Source organism: Narcine bancroftii, chromosome 5, assembly GCF_036971445.1.
Source record: "Narcine bancroftii isolate sNarBan1 chromosome 5, sNarBan1.hap1, whole genome shotgun sequence".
NCBI lineage: Eukaryota > Metazoa > Chordata > Chondrichthyes > Torpediniformes > Narcinidae > Narcine > Narcine bancroftii.
In genome coordinates this window covers 170,813,819-170,835,523 of record NC_091473.1, presented here as the reverse complement: position 1 = coordinate 170,835,523, position 21,705 = coordinate 170,813,819, and the positions used below count along the sequence as shown (strand labels likewise).

The following is a 21,705-nucleotide window of genomic DNA, read 5'->3' as shown; positions in this document are numbered from 1 at the left end:
TAATTAACAGTGATAAAAGGAATGAATGAGTTATTCAAATGTCAGAATGGGAAGATGTTTCACCACAGAATTTATCATAAGTAAGGTGAGCTTGCAGTGCTTAATATCCTTATTGCAGCTCATAGTCAAACCTGACAGCAAAGTCAAAGGCAAAGTGGAATCAGTTTTAGGATTACATCTCACAAAAATCTGGAAATAAAAATGAATCCCAGACATCTCCTGATCATTTCCGAACATGATTATGCTCAGACCGCAAGCAGTACTTTCCTTTTGTTAGTGTTTTCACTCACTAAGAAAAATAAATAGGTCATTGGCACTTTACAAAATGCTGTTAAGATAAAAACAGAACGAGGGAATTTTTTTTTTGATGAGTTGACAAGATTATCAAGGTTCCACGTCAACCAGCGCAAACTCTATTCTCGCTGTGACCTTCAGGAAAGAGGTCTAGGTGCCACAAGACTCACACCACCAGGTTCAGGAACAGCTGCTCCCCCTCCACCATCAGACTCCTCGACAACAAACTCAATCAGGGACTCCTTTAAGGACTCTTACTTGTGCACTTTATTGATTTTTTCTTCTCTCTGTAGTGTACCATTCAGTTTGTTTACATTTCTTTATTTGTTTACATGTACGTTGAGTACAGTTTTTATGTATACCATTTTTTCCCACTACCAATAAGCAGTAATTCTGCCATGCCTGCAGGAAAAAGTATCTCAGGGTTGTATGTGATGTCAAGTATGTACTCTGACAATAAATCTCAACTTTGAAACTTTGAGATATGCAACAATTTTTCTTTATATTTCTGTTCTCAATATTATTATGGAATGTCTTAGTGTTGAATTAAAATTGTAGGATGACATTAGACCAAAGTTCCAATGATGTTGGTGCAGAAGTTTTACCACAACCTGGAAGCAGTTGTGTATTGGCATAATACACAAGTGAGAAAACATAGTAAAATCAGGGTAGTCAAAGTGGAGGATTCCAACTTCAGTACAATTTGTGAAAAGCACTCCAGTGAGTGATTGAAAAACAGTGAATTTCCTGTTTATTTAGCATATGATTAATTTTTTTAAAAAATGCCTGGAAACAGAAGGTCTCAAGACTGGGGTCCCTCCAGTTCACAATGACCGCGCCAAGCCTCAGTACATCCCTCAGCATGTACTCCTGCGGCCTGGAATGTTTCAGTCGGCAGCATTCCCTCATTGACATCCCTGTGTGCTGAAAAACCAACAGGTTTCAGACAGACCAAAAAGCATCTTTCAATGAGTTGATGATTATCCAGCAGTTCTGGATGTCTCTCTGTGTGCGTCCCCAGGAACAGCCCATAAATCAGTGAATCCTGTGTCACATTGCGACTGGGGGGCTTGTGGTGAAAGGGGCTTGTATGAAAAAGCCTTTTCACAAAGGAGAGGTGGTGAGGCAAAGTCAAGCTGACTGGGACACTGCACAGCAACAGAGCCAACTCCATCCTTCGCAACACCTGGGACAGGTAGAACCTCAGCACGTAGTGACACTTGGTGCCCTTGTACCTTGGTTCCAGACACAACCTGATGCAGCTATGAAAAGCTATGACAGTTCAAGTTAAAAACAAGTTAAAAATTTTGATATACAAAGAGAAGCCATTCAATAAGATCATAGCTGATCTGATCATTGCCTCAACTCCACCTACCTGCGTTTTCTGCATAATCCCTCAATTCCTTTTTTATGTAAAACTATGAAATTCTAAAGAGCTTGAATAAGAATACCATTGGCCAGATGTGATCCTCTCAAATGAAATAACACATGGACATGCATTAGCAAACAGGGACCTACTTGATTCAATTGAAAAAAATGCATGATGGAAGACATAACACTGTTCAAGCCTTTGAACCTCCAGGTTAAAACCTTGCCAAAGGATGGAGGCACTGGAAGGAAGAGTTGACATTGAAAGGATAGCCAAACAAGAGTGGATCAAAATTAATATGGTACTGTACTGCACTGGTTATGAAAGGAAAGAACTCTATCCTATTATAAAATGCTCAAATGAGACCTTGGGGATTGTGTCACAGGAGCATTTCCAGCATATCAGGAATTGAATCTGTTGCGTTTACTCGTTTCTTACACCTGAAAAGAACTCTTGTGGCACTTTCTTAACAAAGCCCACGTTGTTAACAAATCATTGCAATTGTGCAGATTTGAGCGATTCATTCCTCAGTGATTGAAATGCATGTGTAATTTGGATTCCATTCTGAGGAAAAAAGACATTGGATCAGCACAAAGGGATATAGAATGGGTGAATAAACAGGTAAATGTAAAATTTTCCATTTTGACAAAGAAACTAAAAAAACACATCATATAAGTGGCCAGAGATTGCAGTGCTTCAAGATGCAATAAGATCTGGGTATTTGGTGCATGCTTTGTCAAAGGCTGGCATGGCAGCAATAAAGAAAGCCAAATGAATGTTATTGTTTATTGCCCAAACAATTCAATACAAAAACTAAGGTTACATTTCAGCTTTCAAAGGCATTGGGGGAAAAAAATACATCTGAGGCGCAGTGTACAGTATTAATCTCTTTCTTTAAGAATGGGTGTTAATGCATCGGTAGTAGTTCAAAAGAAAGAAGATATAGTAAAAGTCCAAAAATCTGATGCCAGAAATCTGGACCACCTGAGAATCTGGACTTTTCAGTTTTTAAATTTAGCGGGCTTTTGTGTGTGGGCATGCATGCATAAGTGCCACAGATGCACAGCGGCGACAAGTGAAAAAAAGCTCTTTACATTTTTGTCAAGTCTTATATTTATTTTTCTTTAAAACTGCTTGTTTTGAAAAATGAAGCATGCTGTATTTGACCATGAATAAACTACCAAATGTTCATCTCTTCTTTATTCTTCCTTAAATTTGAATTTTAAAAGTACTGCCCGAGAATCCAGGCCAACACAATCCCCGAGCAGTCCGGATTTTCGGGCTTCTAATGTATTACACTATTACCTGAAATAAATCGGTTGGATTATGAGAAAAGGTTGGACAGGATAGGCTTCTGTCCATCAGGGGACTTGATTGGGAGGAGGTGGAGAAAATAGTTCATTTTGTTGGAAAATCTAGATGATTTAACATGGGGGATCACCCACTTTACAGACACAAGCTGAAAATTCCTCTGGTGGGGGGGGGGGAGTCATGAGTCTTTGGAACTGACCTGTTCGAATCTCCGTGGAAGCAGGCTCTTTGGATGTTTCTATAGTCCATTCTGCCTTGATTTTAACAATTGGTGGAGGTGCTGAATAGCCTACAAATGGTCATGCTCCTCAATCCAAAGTTCACTTATCTGTAGTGTGCACATTGTGGATTGGAAAATACTTTTCCAGGAGTGCACAATGAAGAGATAATTGGAAGAATATGGAATGGGTGAAATAAGCTAAATAGGGGCAGAGTTAGGATGACATTCAGAGTTCAGATGAGATCAGAGTTCAAGTTGAAATTGATGTATGTGTGGCTAAACAAGGTCAATTCTGTGAAAGGGAACACCCCTCCCCCACACCCCACCATAAATTATATTTACATTGCTATCTTGCTGCAAGGTCAGCCAGTGATATTTCAATTCAATGCCCTCCTGAAACAAGACGTCATTTTAAGATCATGCAGTGGAAATGGATGTGCTGCAATGACAGGTGCACAGGGCACCAAAGGAGAATGCGACAGAGAATCTTGGCATACAACCTAAAGATTGGATACAATTGCAAAACAAAAGACATGCAGAAGATGCATTAAGCTGACTCTGTCAATGACACAAGAGATGCCAAGGTATTCACCTTGAGACAATTAAAGTGACATTGAGGAAACTACTTGACAGGATAATGAGCAGAAGTTGAAGTAATTCAGGCAAAATGGAGAACAGACCCAGCCTGAGGTTATGCCAACCTCAGACCATGCTTCCTTCTTGATACTCAATTACTTCAGTTTTATCAGAGTACTTTCATTCTGTATCCGGGCAAATGCTCTTCAAGGGACCAAGTAGTTTACTCCCCCTAATTCTACATGTTCTTCAAGGGACGATAAGGATTGGTAAATGTATTTCAGTGCATAAAGAGTTAAACAGCTCTCTTTGACACTTTTTTAGTTAATCTGTTCCCTGATTGTCTAAAGGGAAATATTGCTCTGTGCAACTTCTTTTCATTGAACTGTTGCCAACACCTTAACAAAAATGTTGCAAGTTTCCAAGGAAGCTAAATGTCAAAAGGGATGTGGATCGCCTATCTCTACGCCATGTCACCTTGAGCATGGCAGCAGCCATTCCTCAGTCTTATGAAAGGAATAGATAGACTAGACATAAACAGACTCTTTCCCCTGAGGGCAGGGGAGGTTGGAACAAGAGGCTAAGGGGTAAGGGGGAAACACTTTAGGAGAAATATTAGAGGTGGCTTTTTCACTCAGCGAGTGGTGGCAGAATGGAATGAACTTCCGAATGAGATAGTTGGGTCAGGGTCCCTTCTGTCATTTAAGAGAAGGCTGCACCATTTCATCGGATGCAAGGATCGACAACGAGATAGACAACAGACTCGCCAAGGCAACTAGCGCCTTTGGAAGACTACACAAAAGAGTCTGGAAAAACAACCAACTGAAAAACCTCACAAAGATTAGCGTATACAGAGTCGTTGTCATACTCACACTCCTGTTCGGCTCTGAATCATGGCTCCTAGAACGCTTCCACCAGCGTTGTCTCCTCTCCATCCTCAACATTCATTGGAGCGACTTCATCCCTAACATCGAAGTACTCGAGATGGCAGAGGCCGACAGCATCGAATCCACGCTGCTGAAGATCCAACTGCGCTGGGTAGGTCACGTCTCCAGAATGGAGGACCATCGCCTTTCCAAGATCGTGTTATATGGCGAGCTCTCCACTGGCCACCATGACAGAGGTGCACCAAAGAAGAGGTACAAGGGCTGCCTAAAGAAATCTCTTGGTGCCTGCCACATTGACCACCGCCAGTGGGCTGATATCGCCTCAAACCGTGCATCTTGGAGCCTCACAGTTCGGCGGACAGCAACCTCCTTTGAAGAAGACTGCAGAGCCCACCTCACTGACAAAAGACAAAGGAGGAAAAACCCAACACCCAACCCACCAATTTTCCCTTGCAACCGCTGCAACCGTGTCTGCCTGTCCCGCATCGGACTTGTCAGCCACAAACGAGCCTGCAGCTGACGTGGACATTACCCCTCCATAAATCTTCGTCCGTGAAGCCAAGCCAAAGAGAAGAGAAGGGATGTGTACATGGAGGTGAGGGGGTTGGATGGTTATTGGCGGTGAGCGGGAGGTTTCAGCTAGTGGAGTTGTTCTAGTGAACCGGTGTGGACTCGAAAGGCCGACATGGCCTGTTTCCACTCCATAAATGGTTATATATGGTTATATGGAACACACTTTCACCTGTTATTTTGGTTTTTGGTTCATGTTTGAATCAAGTTTGTGATGAGGTGTAGAGTTGATCAGTCATAGGACAACTTCAACCAGCAAGAAGGTTATTTGGAGTAAGTGGTACTTGCTTATGCAGCGTTATAAATACCCTCCATCACTTTGCTAAGACTGAGGGGAGATGAATTGGGTGGTAATTGGTTGGATTGGCTCGGTCTTACTTTTCAGGAACAGGACATACCTGGGCAATTTTCCAAACCATCAGATGGATGCCAATGCTGTAACTGCAAAGGAACAGCTTTGTGAGAGACTCTACTTCCAGCAAAGCTACTCCGAACAGCAGTGAGGTTTCAAGAATCCGGATAAGCAACTGAAGGCATCATAAACAGCAAAAAGAGGTGCCAAAGAGTCCAGGATGAAGGCCTCAGAGAGAAACTAAAACATGTCAAAAGGCAATGGTGATTCTACATTGTACCCCACAGTTTTCAAAGAAAGGTCAGAGTAGAATGTCTATGTCGGATGAACAGGAAGACAAGTGAAGAGATTTGCTTTACCGATTTTGAGATCCTTAAAGATGCATTACTGACTCTGCACTGCCACAGGGGAACTACAATCCGTTTGGACCAGCAGTGGAGTGGACCACATGGAATTCAACATTGAAGCATTGGACAGATTTCATTTTAAAACTTGACTCTCCACTTTAGACAATTTGTATGGTTCCCAGGAAATAGGTATTTGGGGGCAGCTCTATTCAGAACCACTGGCATTTATCAGTCGGATCTAAGTCTATGCCTCAAACACAGCACTCTCTCATTTAATTTTGTGCCTAACAAAAGATTTCAATACATCTCACTATCCACATTAACCCCGTAGGTCTTTATTTAGATCTTAATTTTAATAAAATTTGCAGATATTAGATGCTACTTTAAAATCCAGCAAGCTTTGAAAGCTCCAGCTAATTTATCAGTAATTTGCTCATCAATTAGTTTCGTAAAACAACACGACCTGGGCCTGAAGAATTTTTTGACTTCAAGTTCATTGTTTCAGCTATCACATTCTTTCCTTCTATATGAATACTACTAACAGCCTTGAACATTCCCTATCCGAACATTAATGCTCAGATTTGTGCTATACCATCTTTCCCAACCTCTCATGAATACAGAACCAAAATATTAACATGCTATAGTTCACTAATTTATTAAAATTCTATTTTAATATTCACATAACTATGTTATCTCTATAATTGATTCAAGAATATGTGTAGAAAGTTTTGGAATTATGATTTTATCGACAAGATTTTTGCCATATTCCTTCCATCCTCAGGCTCTCTGTATTGCCTTATATCATTTCCTCCCAATCTTCATTATCTCTATTTCTTGTTCTGAGACAATACATCTCTCATTTTAATTATTACAAATTAATGAACCATGGGTGCATCACAATAAATTTCATTTTTACCTTTGGAGGGTTACACAAGTGTTAGATGACCACAGAAATATTGTGGTTGAAAGGAATACATCATATTAAATGACCCAGCCTCAAGGTCACATGCTACTGGATTGTGTCTCCAGGTCAGCATCGTTTAAATATAGATTAAAGAGGAAGGTTCATTGGAATTTTTTGTGGGAAATAAAATTCTCTAGTATCATGCCAAATTATGAAGAGGAATGTTTAAAAAGAAAATGGATAAGAGAATGGAGGTAAAATAATTAAGGAGGTATCATTTTCTCAAATATTTTGGGCATACAAGTTGACCCCCTTTTTCAGCCTCATTTTAAGGGTTTTATGGTATAGCCGGCATATAATGGCATATAGCCATTTTCTGGCTGCCTGATCTGCCCATTGACTGGGTACAAGTCGACCCCCAAAGCTTGTGATGTCTGAGATGGGCCATTGACCAGCGCATAAGTCGACCTCCATAGGTAGCGTGGATTGATCTGCTGGGTGTTGGCTGGAGATGATTGCTATCATGGAGGGTCCATTAACACAATACAGCACGCGATGAAAATATGAGGAGAGCTTTAAGTTCAAAGTGATAGAAGTGGCCAAGAAAACCAACAACTGTGTTGCTGCAAGAAAATTTGATGTGAATGAGAAGTTGGTAAGAGATTGGAGGAAGAAAGAAGAGACTTTAAGAAAAATACCAAAAAGGCAATGTTCTTTGAGAAAAGGAATCACTCGTTAGCCAGAGTTGGAAAATCACATTGCAGAATGAGTATGTGAACGGAAGCAAGATTGCTACGTAGTCACCCGAAATAAGAGCATTTGCATTGCAGTGCCCAAGTCTCACCCGGACCTTACTGATGTTTTGAGGGTACAGTCAGCTGGTGCAATCATTTCATGAACAGGAAAAATCTGGTATTATGCCAAAAAAAACAAAATTTGCACAGAAACTACCAAAAGATCTTGATCATAAAGTTGTAAGTTTTCACCAGTTTATTATACATAACTGGCAGAAACACCAGTTTGCATTAGCAAATATTGGAAACATGGACGAAACCCCTATGAATTTTGACATGACAGGCAATAGAACAGTGGAATGGAAAGATGCAAACCAGAAGTACAGGTCATGAAAGGACCAGGTTTACCGTGGTGTTATCATGCACAGCCGACGGGACAAAGTTAAGATCGATGGAAATCCTCAAATGCAAAATTAAACTGAAAATGAAATTCCCTTCAGGTATTCTTGTACATTTTCATGAAACAGGATGGATGGATAAAAATGGTGTAAAACTATGAACAGTTGGCCAGATGGTTTATGCAAATAACGGAGTTTGGCGGTCTGGGATACATTTCATAGCCACTTAATTGAGAACACTAGAAGTAGATTGGCACTACATAATACTTACATGGCCGTTAACCCGGGTGGTTTGACACCTATATTGCAACAAGCCATTCAAAGATCATGTGCGTGAGGAATGGAATACATGGATAGAGTGTGGAGAAGTTGTTTACAAAAGATGGGGCAATGCGTACTGCATCACTTGATATGCCATATAACTTCGTGCTCAAGGCATAGGACAAAGTTAATGTTGAGACTGTGATAAAATAGTTTAAAACGTGCAGTATCTCTTGTGCAATTGATTTGTTGTGGAACACGGACGATGAGGGTGAAACTGCCTTATCAGATATAGACTGTTAAAACAATGAGAGTAATGATCTGCTTGCCGCCATCTTTGCTTCAGATGGTGAGAGCGAAAATGATTTTGAAGGGTGTGAATTGTGTTGCTGTTTTCAATAAAAATCTCAATGAAAATCTGTTGCAGTCGGAGGGGGGGGGGAGATTTTGTTTTTCAAGAGTCGAATTATACGTCAAATCGGTTTTTCCAGGGTTGACTTATATGCCAAATCAGTGCAGGATCATTTTGAGCTGAATTTAAAGTCTCAAAAGTATATCCAACGTATAAGTCGACCCCCATCTTTTAAGAGATTTTTTTGGGTTTCACGACTTGACTTATACGCTGAAATATGTGGTAGCATTTGTTCTCTACCCAGATTTAAAGTGACAGTTAGTTAACAGAATGCTTAACGAGTTATTTTATTTTCTATCGTAACTTAGCCACTAATAGTAAATGAGGCACCTTTAAAAAAAAATCAATGAAGTGTATTTGTCTCAAAATACTAGCACATTGAGAAGGGTTGTTTTGGAAGTAGACTAACTGTAAATGTACAGTGTCTATAAACCACGACATGGCTTGAATATCACACACCAAAGTGCAGACAGAGAACAAACATGATTCAGAACACTTTCAGTAGAACCAGGTTGCTTTGATAAAAGCTCCAAAAATAACAGCTTACCTTGGCTGATTCCAAATGCTCACTCTTTGACACATCTGTTGGCTCATTTTCTTCACTGCTTCCATCATCCATGTCACTATCATCATCTTCCTGGGTGGAGTCTATTTTTTGTTGCATTTCAGAAGCTTCACAAGGTTTTACCTCCATATCATTTTCATTCTCTACAGAATTGATATTTTTTTTCTGTTCCATTGCTTCTTCGTTAGGAAAAACCTCACTGTCCCCATTGCATGAGGGACTATCAATCCCACTGTCTCTATTAGGTATTTTACCATTCCCATTTTGTTCTAGTATGGATTCACCAATCTCAGCCGCTGCTCTTGCTGCTTGAGTCCTTACTCCAGAACAATCATCATCTTTAACATCGCCTTCTGCCAATTCCTTCATTGCAGTAATTTCCTCATTCGAACGTTCTGTCTCTTCCATGCCAACTTCAGTTCCATTGGAATCCATTTTTTCCACTGTAAACTCTGCTGTGCTTGCTGGCTCCAAATCACTGTCAGATGCTGCACATTCTGAGGAGTCCTGAGATGGCTCCATTTTGAAGGAGAAAATCAGTTGGGTCCTTTTACTGATCTCTGGGCTCAGTTGCCTGCAATTACATGTCAACATTTCTTATGCACGCAAATAATATGAACCATTTCGATTTACTTAATGCAAAGACAAAATGGTAAGATGCAGAATACCCAAATTAAAGCATTTGCAAGCGAAATGCTGAAGTTATACTCAAAAGATGGCAAATAACTCTAGAAATGTTGAGTGTCCTACTGAGAATCTTCTATCTAAATTTGTAGCATTTCTGATTTTATGTTTGCAACAGTAATATTAACATTATTCATAATCCATGATACAAGCTGTTAGAGATACTCTTGGAAAAAGTGATCACAGTATGAGTGAGTTTATCATACAAATGGAGGGTACAATAGTTTGGTCAAAAACAAAGGAAATTACAATGTGATGTGGGAGGAGTTGGCCAGGGTCGACTGGGAACACAGACTCTATGGAGGGTCAGCTGAGGAACAATGAAGGACTTCCAAAGAGATCTTTCAAGGTACTGAACTAAAGCATATTCCAGTTAAAAACAAGGACAGAAAGGATGGGCCATCACTAAAACCTTGTGCATACAAAGTCACCAAGAGCAGTGGGGAAACTTGAAGACTGAAAAAACTTGAAAAAGCGACAAAGAACCATGAAGCAAGCAATGAAGGGAAAGTTAACAATGAGAAAAGATTAGCACAAAATATAACAATGGACAGTAAAAGATGTTCTAATTATATAAAGCGCAAAAGGGTGGCTAAAGTAAAGATTGGTCCCTTGGAGGGTGAGAAGGGGGAATTGATATCAGATAATAATACTGGCTTTGTTTCTGAACCTACAAGGGAACATGCTGTCTTGGATCTGGTCCTGTTCAATGAGACAGGGGAATTTAGCAATCTTGTTAGGGATCCTCTTGGAAAGAGTGATCATAGTATGACTGAGTTTATCATACAAATGGAGGGTACAATAGTTCTGTCTAAAACAAGTGTGTCTTGCCTAATGTTACGAACCACACATAACAAGCAGCAATAGGCAATTTTATTTCTAACTCAAATTATAGTCTTAACTCTTAACTATCCTTAACACTAAATCTATCCCCAACTATGCACAGGTGTGTGTGTGTGTGTGTGTGTGTGTGTGTGTGTGTGTGTGTGTGTGTGTTTCAGTCTTTCAAATTCAGTGCTGAAGCGTAGGCCTTTAAAATTTGACGTCCAGAATTAATGATCAACTGATGGGAAGAATGGAGTTGTGTCTGCTACAGACTCATGAATTTGCCTTGCGTTGCCTTTGAAGAAATATCCATCCACACAAGCTGATGTCATTTACACTCTTGCACCTTTTGTAGGCAAAATTCGAACTGGGCGGCCTCCACGAAGCTTCCAAGACCCTGGCTTCGGTCTCTCCAAGTAACTTCACTGCTAGTCACACTTAAAATGAAGCCGTCTCTCCAATTGACCTTCACTGTTAGTCACAATCAAAATTAAGCACTTTGCTTCCCAAAAAGACCCTCCTGAAACAGGTCAGTCCACTGAAAAGGCCCAGTCATACACAGAGCAGGCTTTGCCCTGAATTTCACAAAAAATTGCTGGCCACAAGAGCTGCTTTCAAGGAGCTGTTTCCTCTCCAGCAGTCAGCATGGTTCTCCTTTCACACTTGCATCCCACTAAATTGGCCATTCAGTTTCCTGGGATAGGAATAGGGGTTTGGCTTTTCACACTTGACCACTCCTAACTGGGACACTGAATGCTTTCACACTTGCAAGGAGCCATCCCCGGGGTTAGGACTGTTCCACCTTCTACCAGTGACATCATGACACGTCGAGCGATGGATGACCTGCCCTAAATCCTGATCAACCCTATATTTGAACAAAATTAATCATGCCTAATTATAATATAATTAAGCTTTATGTATAGCCCAGAATGAGCCCTTCAGCCCGTTGTTGTTGTGCCGACCTATATAAACCTTTTAAAGAGACCATGGGAAAGTGCTAGCAATAAATAGCAATAGTGGACAATTTTTAAACAGGTTGGGAAAGTTGGTAGGGCTATAGCGCACAATTTATATGGCGGGGTAAAATTGGTAGACTATCGTGTACAATTTATAAATACTGTGGGGGAAAAAGCGATGGCAGATCTGCTCTCCCAGAATTCCATGCGGCAGAGAAAGGGCTATATGCATGCACGGAGCTTTCATGAAGGGGTCTCTGCAGCATGGCATTCTGGGAAGTCAGGTCTACCATTGCGTTTTTCCCATGGTCTTTATAAATTGTATACTATGGTGCCACCAACTTTCCCATGCTGTTTAAAAATTGTCCGCTATTGCTAGTTATTTCCTCCCCCTCTCCCACTGCAACTTTTCCATGGCAAAGTTTATACCTTCAATTTAATCTTTTCTTCCTTCAAGTTCCTGCACTTATGCAAAAACCTGGGTCACTTCAATCCCACAATTCAATTCCCTTTTCACACCTGGGATTGTACTTGGGGTCAAAGTCGTCAATTACCAGCGTGAGATGACATCATCTGATGTCAGCATTGAACTGATTTTGTTTTCACACAAGGCACTTTAAAGGCCGATTGGCGGTTAATTCCTGGGATCACTTGCAAGTGTGAAAGAGGCTAATGCCTTTGCAAATGTATCGAATTCTGGAACAGACTGTGACAAGCCTTTCCTTAGTTCTTGCAATGTATTGCATATCGTTGCGCTGTGACTTGTGTTGTGCTTAGTGCTTGTGTGAAATGCTAACTGTGAGCATTCAGTCCCTCCTGTCTATACTATCCCTAATAGTGGTAATCCCATTTTACTAAAACAGGAGCTTGTAATACTAAACAAGAGAAACTACAAGGGGTTGAGGGAGGAGTTGGCCAGAGTAGACTAGGAATACAGGCTATATGGAGGGTTGGTTGAAGGACTTTCAAAGAGATTTTTCGCAGTGCTGAACTAAAATATATTCCAGTTAAAAACAAGGACAGTAAGGGTTGGGGCAGCCAGCCTTGGATAACTGTGGAGATCAAGGAAGACATTAAACTAAAAGATCGTGTGTTCAAAATCACCAAGAGCAGAGGGAAACCAGACGATTGGAAAACCTTTAAGGAGCCACAAAGAATTACAAAGTGAACAATGAAGAAAAGGAAGGCAGATTATGAGAAAAGATTAGCACAAAATATAAAAATGGAATAAGTTTTTATAAATATATAAAGCACCAAAGGTGGCTAAAGTGATTGGTCCCTTGAAAGATGAGAAGGAGGAATTGATATTGATAATGAGGTAATGCCTGAGGCTTTGAATGATTATTTTGTGTCGGTCTTCATGGTGGAGGACACGTCGAACGTGCCAAGGACAGAGGTTATGGATGTGATGGGAGGTAAAGACCTGGATGTGATAGCTATCACTAAAGAGGTCGGATCAGAAAACATGAGATGGATAAATCCCCTGGTCCTGGTGGAATGCATCCCAGGGAACTGAAAGAAATGGCAGAAATTATAGTAGGGGCTTTGGTGATAATTTTCCAAAATTCTCTGGACCAGTCCCGGTGGATTGCACAACGGCGAATGTCACGCCATTATTGAAAATAGCATGTAGGCAAAAGGCAGGGATCTATAGACAATTAGTTTAACATTTGTCGTTAGGAAAATGCTTGAAGCTGTCATTAACGAGGCATCAGGAGTGAAATGGATCCATCAGGCAGACGCAGCATGGATTCAGCAAAGACAAATCCTGTTCGACAAATTTACTGGAGTTCTTTGAAAACAGTGGATAGAGGGGAGCAGATGGACGCTGTTTACCTGGATTTCCAGTAGGTGTTCAATAAGGTGCTGCATAAAAGATGATAAGGATGCATAGAACTGTGGTGATGTATTAGTTTGGAAAGTGGATTGGTTAACCAATAAAAATGAAGAGATTTGGGGTGCGGAGGTGTTTTTCTGGTTGGCATTCGGTGTTGAGCAGGGTGCCTGGTGCTGGGCCTGAAACTGCACACAGTATACATAAATGATTTGACAGAGTGGAGCGTATCCAACTTTGCTGATGGCACTAAGTGAGCAGAAAAGCAAATTGCCCAGAGGATAGAGAGAGTCTACAGAAAGATACAGATAGGTTAAGTGAATTAGCAAGCCTCTGTCAGATGGAGTACAATGCTGGCAAATGTGAGGTTATCCACTCTGGAAGGAAGAATGGATGATCTGAATAATATTTTAAATGGCAAGTGATTGCAGCACGCTGACGTGCAGAAGGACTTGGGAGGGCTAGTGCATGAATCACAAAACATTGGTTTGCAGGTGCAGCAGGCTATCATGAAGGCAAATGGAATGTTGGCTTTCATTTTGAGAAGGATTGAATGCAAGAGCAGGGAAGTTATGCTGCAACTATACAAAATTCTGGTGAGGCTGCATCTGAAGTATTGCATGTAGTTCTGGTCTACTTAATTGAGAAAGGATGTACTGGGTTTCGTGGTGGTGCAGAGGAGGTTCACCAAGTTGAGGATGAGGGGTTTATCCTTTGGGGAGAGGTTGAGTCATCTGGGACTATACTCGCTGGAATTTAGAAGAAGAATGAGAGGAGATCTTATAGAAAGAGATTAAAATTATGAAGGGCATAAAATTGAGGTAGGCAAGTTGTTTCCATTGGTAGGGGAGACCAGAACTAGGGCACAGATTCAGGGTAGTAAATTCAGGGCAGCTATGAGGATAGTGAATCTGTGGAATTCGCTGCCCATCGAAGCAGTGGAGGCAACCTCGGTAAATATCTTTAAGGTAAGGTTGGATAGATTTTTACAAAGTAGGAAAATTAAAGGAGATGAGCCTATCATCGGATCAGCCATAATCTCATTGAATGGCTGAGCAGGCCCAGTGGGCCGGAGGGTCAACTCCTTTGCTCATGCATTACATTTTGAAACTTTTCTCCATGTATGTCCACAGAATTTAATACTGTATACAGAATAAAATATGTTTGCATCCCTAAATGCATGTAATAGAGGTCAAATTTATATCCTCTGTATTTTTATGTTGCAAACCAAAGGCAAACATTGGAAAGAAAAATACTGGAGATCTAATAAAATCTTTAAGAATTAAACCAAATAAGTTATTTCTGCACATCATTGTATAGTTGGAAGGCAAGCATTTAGCTTTTGTGACAGTAGTCCAGAACAATTAAATTACTTTTTAAAGACATTTCAATTTCCATTTAAATTTCAAAATATTAGAATATTTGCTTTCATTGAGAGTGGTACGTTTTCCTTGACACAGTGGAAACATATTTTCTGCCTTCAGAATATGGATGTGTGTGTGATATAACAATCAATAATATATATACACACACAGACAAACACACACATTATTATATATATATATATTTATATGGAATATATATATATTCCATTTTCTGCAATTAATTTAGAACATTTTAAAAATAAATTTAACGGTTTAGGAATTTATTGTAAAACTACACATCTTCAAGGATAAATCAACACATACAAACATTAGAATTTCAAATCTTCAGAAAATCCTCTAAAAAGATGTTTAATAAGATAACCAAATAGTGAGCTGCAGTCCCATCCGAGATCTCACCCACAAAAGCAAAGCAAATGAAAAAGGTTTACCATTGGCATTATCTAAATTGGTCCAAGAGTTTTTTTTAATGCTCTTTTTGGTCTAGGAGGCAACAGAATGTCTTACCTGACACTTTCAAACTTTTCAATAAGTGAGGAGACACAAGGCAGAGTTGTTGTTTCCTGGTTCTCACCCTTCGATTGGGAGTTCTTGCTTTGCTTTGGAACAGCTGGTAAAGGCCTTGATGGAGCTGGAGGAATCCGCTGAAATGCTTCCTCCTGACGCAATGTTTGTAGGTGAACGGGTTTAGGAGGTACTAGTATAAAAATACACACAATAAGTTATCACCAAAACTTCTCATTGTTATGCAGCGGTAGTCTAGTAAAGGAGACAACACATTTCATTTGTCTTACCCCAGGTTTCTGCTTACTTGACAAAATTCAACCACATTCTCCAAAGTAACCTATCAGACTCTAAAAGCTTCGTTGATCAAACATTCTTCTCTAATAATCCATTTTAATCGCTCAGTTTGAGACATTTTGTAGTGCATCTCACATGTGAAAGCTATAGATGTGCTTCCGTGTTGCTTTAACAGGAAACACTGAAAATGATTAAAAAAATGTGGTTTTGTAACTGTAAGCAACTGCATTTATATGGTGCCCAAGGCAACAAAAGCAGTAGTTAAGCTTCATTTGAGTAGTAATGCTCATGTCAGAGGAAGAATATTTGGTGTTTGATGTTATGTTAATAAATTACCACTTTGCAGTTGGAAGAGCACAATTCTGTTTTTGGTGTAAAACAAGTTATGTGCTCGGCATGTCTTTTTGTAGACATTCAGCTCTTCCACAGCTTCCTTCCTCTTTCTATTTCTAATGCATTTTCTCAAAAAGAGCACATCAACTTTAAAACTTTTAAGCAGTAAAATGCGAGTTAATCAGAAAATTTTTAAAATATAATGGAAAACAATTTATTTATTTTGTTATTTCAAGTTGCTCAGACATTTTGTAAATCAGTCACTTGTGTAGAATATTGCTAATATGAAGTGATAAAAATGGAAAATGCAGTGATAAGATAAAAAAGGAACTATACTATAGTTTATGTACCTTTTTTGAATGCATTACAAGAAATCTGAGGTGGTGTTTCTGGAAGAGAATACATGACATATTGTATAGCTTCATGATCCCAATGCATAACTGAATAAACTTTAAATGTTTTCACTGTATTCGAATCATAGCAACCAGATATTCAAATTAAACATCAGTCTAAAGATTGCCTGATTGAAAGAAGTGATTCATTATTGCCTTTGCAAGGTAGTTGGAGATGGTGGTCTGACATTGACCTTCGCATTTCTTAACATTGTAAAAACAAACCAATTTTAGATCTAAAAGTGCGCCATTTGATGGAGGTGAATAAAAAGAATAAGCACATATTCAAAAAAAAAAATCATGAGATCAGCAACTGTGAAGCCAAATGATCACAAGAGTTAAATGTAGACGTGCTTGGGGTTGGTATGAGGCTTAATGCTCAAAGTGAATGCCATCAACAGTAAAATACAGGCAAAGAAGTCTCAATTTGTTAAATATAATCCAAGTAATTTATGTAAATTGTGGGAGTTATCAGCTGGGATTTCCAAAGTACTGCAAATTGCACCTGTTTAAGACAATCTAGTCCAAAACTGGGCACATCACATATGATGGCAAGGTCATCTAAATATCAAATCTCTATTTTGCTTTCTAATTTCCCAACAATGTTTTGCTTTATTTAAAAGCAGTGTTACAAATATAAGCTGGAGTTTAAAAAAGGTATTAATTCAAACAAAAATATGTGACAGAGTTTCAGAGGCTTACACTCTGCAAGAATGTTAGGGGGCGGTATCTCACAAATAAGGAATTAACCAGATAAGGCTGACAGTAATGGGAACTATTTCTCTCAGAATGTTGTGAAGTTTTGACATTCTCTTCTCTAAAGAGCAGTAATCACAGAGTCAATGATTATATTCAGGGCTGAGAGGATGAATTTTTGCCCTTCAGGGGAATTAAAGCTAACGAGATTTGTCAGGTTAAAAAGAAATGGAGGCCAAAGATGATCATACTGACAAGCAAAAATGGAAAGCAAATACTCCTGCTCCGATGTCCCTAAATTTCAAATTGGAGTGGTCCACATTGAAATCATCAGGAAATGTTTCACCATATTGCAGGCTTTGTGTGCAATTTACTTCCATTGTGAATTCTGGGTCAAACTTTCAAAATTTGTTTTCAGTGACTCAGTGTGATTTAACAACTACCCCCCCCCCCCCCCACACCAAATGATTTGACAACTTAATTTGAAAACAAAGATATCAAGTGCATTGCAAATTTGATAAGTTTCTCCTCATTTCAAACAAAGTTCCTTGAGAATATTGCACAACCTAATGACCCAGTCGAGGGATTTAGATCGATACATTGCAAATTTTGATCCTTCTTTCTCAGACAAATTGTTGTAGTTTGATCCAAAAAAAAATGATAAAAAAATTATAGATGGACAAAGGCATCAGATCAAGTGCATTTGTGTTCAAGTTCTTTCAATTATTCTTTCATTTGTGTTCCTTCTCCATGGAAATACATCCTATCTATAAAAATTTGAAGAGAGGGAATGAGGCAGCAAAATTAACAGCTGCTACTTTAATCTAGATGTATAGTTACACGATTATTGAGATGGAACATGCCTAAATATTGTACTTAGTCTTTGCACACATGCTGCTTTTGGTCATAGCAATGAATTCCTCCCAAAAAATGGATAATTAATGATCTTCCAACATCCCATGCAGTGGATATATTGCTCCCACCATGTCTCAACAAATCCTATCACCTACCCTCCTTTCAGCCACATTTCTCACTGTAATTACCTGGCCCCTCTCTTGTGCTGGTGATATTACAAGGAGATGTACAGATTCAGTGGTAAGGAAGAGGTAGATGGCGCAATGCCTTTACAGTGCCAGCGATCGAGACCGGGATTGAAATCACACACTGTCTTTAAGGAGTTTGTAGGTTCTCCCCATGTCTGCGGGGGATTTCTCTGGGGGCTCCGGTTTTCTTCCACCATTCAAAACCTACAAAGGGTGTTGGTTAACTGGGAGTAAATTTGGCGGCACGGATTCGTGGGCTGAAATAGCCTGTTACCATGGCATTTCCTCCCAATTCTTCAGCTCCTGGAGGAAAAAAAAGATGGTCCCCTTGGGATAGTCTTAGATCTTCTCAAACCCCACAGCTTTGAGCAATACTTCCACAATTCCTCTCTGCTATCTTTTTAATAAGAAACTCCTTCGGGTGAAACTGGTGAAAATCCGAGTGATAAAATTAGAGGTTTGACTGCAATTTGCCAACTTGCACCCAACTAGTAAAGAGCTTTCAAATGTAACCATCAGCTGATGTGAAACATATACGCCCAGGAAGTTGATTGAACTTGTATTTCTTTTCTTGTAGATCAAGAGAAAACAGTTGTACCAGGACAGAAATGTTACTGCCATTAAAGACGAGGAGAAATCTCTGATCAGAAGGAAGCCCAAAATTTTGGTAAAGATTGACAGGCACCTCCTTAGGATTATGGATGAAATGGAACGATTATAACATTAATCAGATAATGGAAGAGTTCAAAGGACAAGTTCACATAATTGCTCAGGCTTAAATGAAAAAAATTATAATTAAAAAAGGCAAATCTGTAAAAACATGTAAACCTCCAGCATCTTTATGCTTTTATAATTTTATTTATTTTATATTCTTAAATATTACTTATTTTTCAATATTTTTATTGGTTTTATCAAATAAAGGTACATAACAATAAAATAAAGTATTCTAAAATTAATTAAATTTTACTCTTCTTTTATCACTGGAAAAAATAGTGTAATCTTCTGACAAATGAGTCTTTTTTCATCTTTATTTAGACTCAATAAACAAGCTGATACCCCAATTAAAATAATTCTCACTGAGACTTGCCTTGAGGTTTTCGGGCTGTCGCTTTCCCAACTGATGATGACTTGCTGGTTAACTTCCTTCCTGCTTGCTGAATACATGGTGCAGAGCTAAGGTACTGAAGGTGACCTGAATTGGACTCAGAATTACTTCTGACTTGCAGCGGAGTTCCAGGATGACCTGCAACTGAAAAATTATGTTCACTTCAGTGATATATTTTGGACACAATTACTTTCACATCCAATCAGAGAGAACACCAAGCAAACAAGGGACCTTTTGAAAAGAGCAATTCAATGTGTCCTGTTCACCTCTTTTCCTTTGTGTCGCAAGTGTTTCAATACGTAATATGCATCCGTTTTTTTGTGTTATCATTTAATTTCTTTCTTTTAGGCAGGACATTCCAGAGGAGAAAGCAAGGACAACATAAAAATGTATTGCATTCTTCTGTCCCAATCTACATTTTGAAAGGCATGAATTTTTTTTCTCCTTATTTATTCTTTCCAAATCCACAGTGGCTTAGAACACTTCATACAGATTGCTCCCTGTACTTCTTAAAAAATTTTTGAGGAGAATAACCCAGCTCCTGGAGATTGCTGAAGTCTTTTTCCCTGGTCGCCAACCAACTTTTCCAAATCCTCACCAGGTCCTCTCTGTGTGTAGAGTCAAATTCAACTTGCTTTTGCACTCTTTAGCCAATGTGTTTCAAACCAAGAAGCACAAGACCTTTTTTGATTTCTCCAATTTTCATTCACTGTTCAGACCCATGCGTGTTTTCTTTCCCTGCACATCTTTAAAATTGCTTTTCCTCATTCTCTCAATCAATGTTAGGAGAGTGATGGGCATCCAATTTGCCAACTAGAGCTTCTTCCGCATTGTTCAATACAGATGACCACTGGTGTATCAGTTGAAGGAGGATCGTGGGTGGTGTTTAGGAGCGTGTTGACTGGCTGACTTGGAGCTTCATACAATCTCAGTCCATGTTTGGAACTTAGGATCTGTGCTGCTGGTGTGACAGTGAATGCACAAAGGTTGTGACAAAACAGTCCAACACTTTATCCAATAAGTAAAATGTTTGACATCAACTATATTAGGAATCTGCTTGACTAATTTGGAAGGCAGATCTCCCAATTTAGACACAAGTACTCTTCTGTGCAGAACTTCGCAAAAGTTGACTGGGCGAGGAGAAACTTGGTCTGAATTCAGTATCAAGAGTGGACTATAAAGTTGGTTCTGTATCTTTATCTTTGCTACACAAAATACATTGTTTGGCCAGCTGAGTTTTTCCTGCATTGTGTTTTACTTCAACCACAGCATCTGTAGACTTTTGTGTTTGACTAAAGCTTTACCCTTCCTCTGTTCTGATGAAGCAGTTCAGCCTGGAGCCAACAGCACTGTCAAAGAATATGGTATAGATTTGGCAGCAATCATTTCTTATTTGAAATGATAATAAAAGGTATTTAAAGAATAAGCACAATGTAGTTAAGCCAATAATCTAAATCCATGCGCTTTTCCACACCAAAGTTGTATCCACCATCTGTTTGCAGTTTCTACCTAAAAGATCTGGGGTTCAATTCATTGTCAAACTGAATTTTTTTTCCTCTCTCCCAAAGTTAATTGATTCATTGCTTCCAGATTAGATGAACTGAACTTCTATTTTAAACTTCATTTTTAATTTCATCATGTAATAACATTCATCTGTTGTGGTTGACTCGGTGTCCCCATTGCTTTCACTTCAAGCAGTATATAACATCTGTGATTGAAAATTTTATGGATGGATTCCTTTGGAAAATGCCACACTGTCATTTCAGGACTGCAAGAGTAGGGGGTTGGGGGGAGGGGGGGTATGTATTTGCTGGAACTTTGTTAAAAAGATTATTGTACAATCATTTTCAATTGCTGCTTTTACTGTCAACATTGAGGGCCTGTATCGACCAGTTAAATGATAGTATTAAAACGATGCATATCTGGAATGCATTTGGGACAAAGGGAGCCAGTACTGGAGGAATATAGAGCAGGTAATGTAATCCCATCAAAAGCAACAGGGGCAGAAGCTGCACATAACCCATTCTGTCAATATTTTTCAATCAAATCGCAGATAAAACATTATCTTCTTCTAAACCTGTTTACAATGAAAACACATCAGAATGTCCATTACCAGATCATATGCTGACCATATAAGCATCTTGTGCTCGTGCGAAACTTCCATCTGCACATTTCTCCAGAGCTGATCATTGTGAAGAGATATCAGCATGTTTCAGTTATTATGGAGACAAATGGGTACCTAAAAACTTCGAACATTTGAATTCAACGACAAACTTGTCAAAAATCATGAATTTATGAAGCAAATTTTGATGACAACATGAATATAACTAAAACTGCAGTGGTAACCATATTTGCATTATAATGAATATGCAAAAAGAAACAATGAACAGGCCATCCCCAAAGGACAATTTTCCCAGATTTATCAGCTCTCCTTGTTGCAAAGGCAAAAAAAAA

The 21,705-nt window shown here is 39.2% G+C and overlaps 1 protein-coding gene across 5 annotated transcripts in view; it reads right to left on the bottom strand.

Moving 5' to 3' along the window:
• Positions 1–21,705, bottom strand: part of LOC138764181 (FYVE, RhoGEF and PH domain-containing protein 3-like) — a 243,352-nt gene that overhangs the window by 95,857 nt on the left and 125,790 nt on the right. For 4 of the 5 annotated variants that reach the window (XM_069939738.1, XM_069939740.1, XM_069939742.1 and 1 more), the window contains 4 exons: positions 19,234–19,395; positions 16,366–16,404; positions 15,389–15,578; positions 9,183–9,774 (listed from right to left, as the gene is read on the bottom strand). In XM_069939738.1, coding sequence (XP_069795839.1) covers positions 9,183–9,774; positions 15,389–15,578; positions 16,366–16,404; positions 19,234–19,395 — 983 coding nt within the window. The remainder of the gene's footprint in view (positions 1–9,182; positions 9,775–15,388; positions 15,579–16,365; positions 16,405–19,233; positions 19,396–21,705) is intronic. The other variant, XM_069939739.1, reaches the window with a different exon arrangement.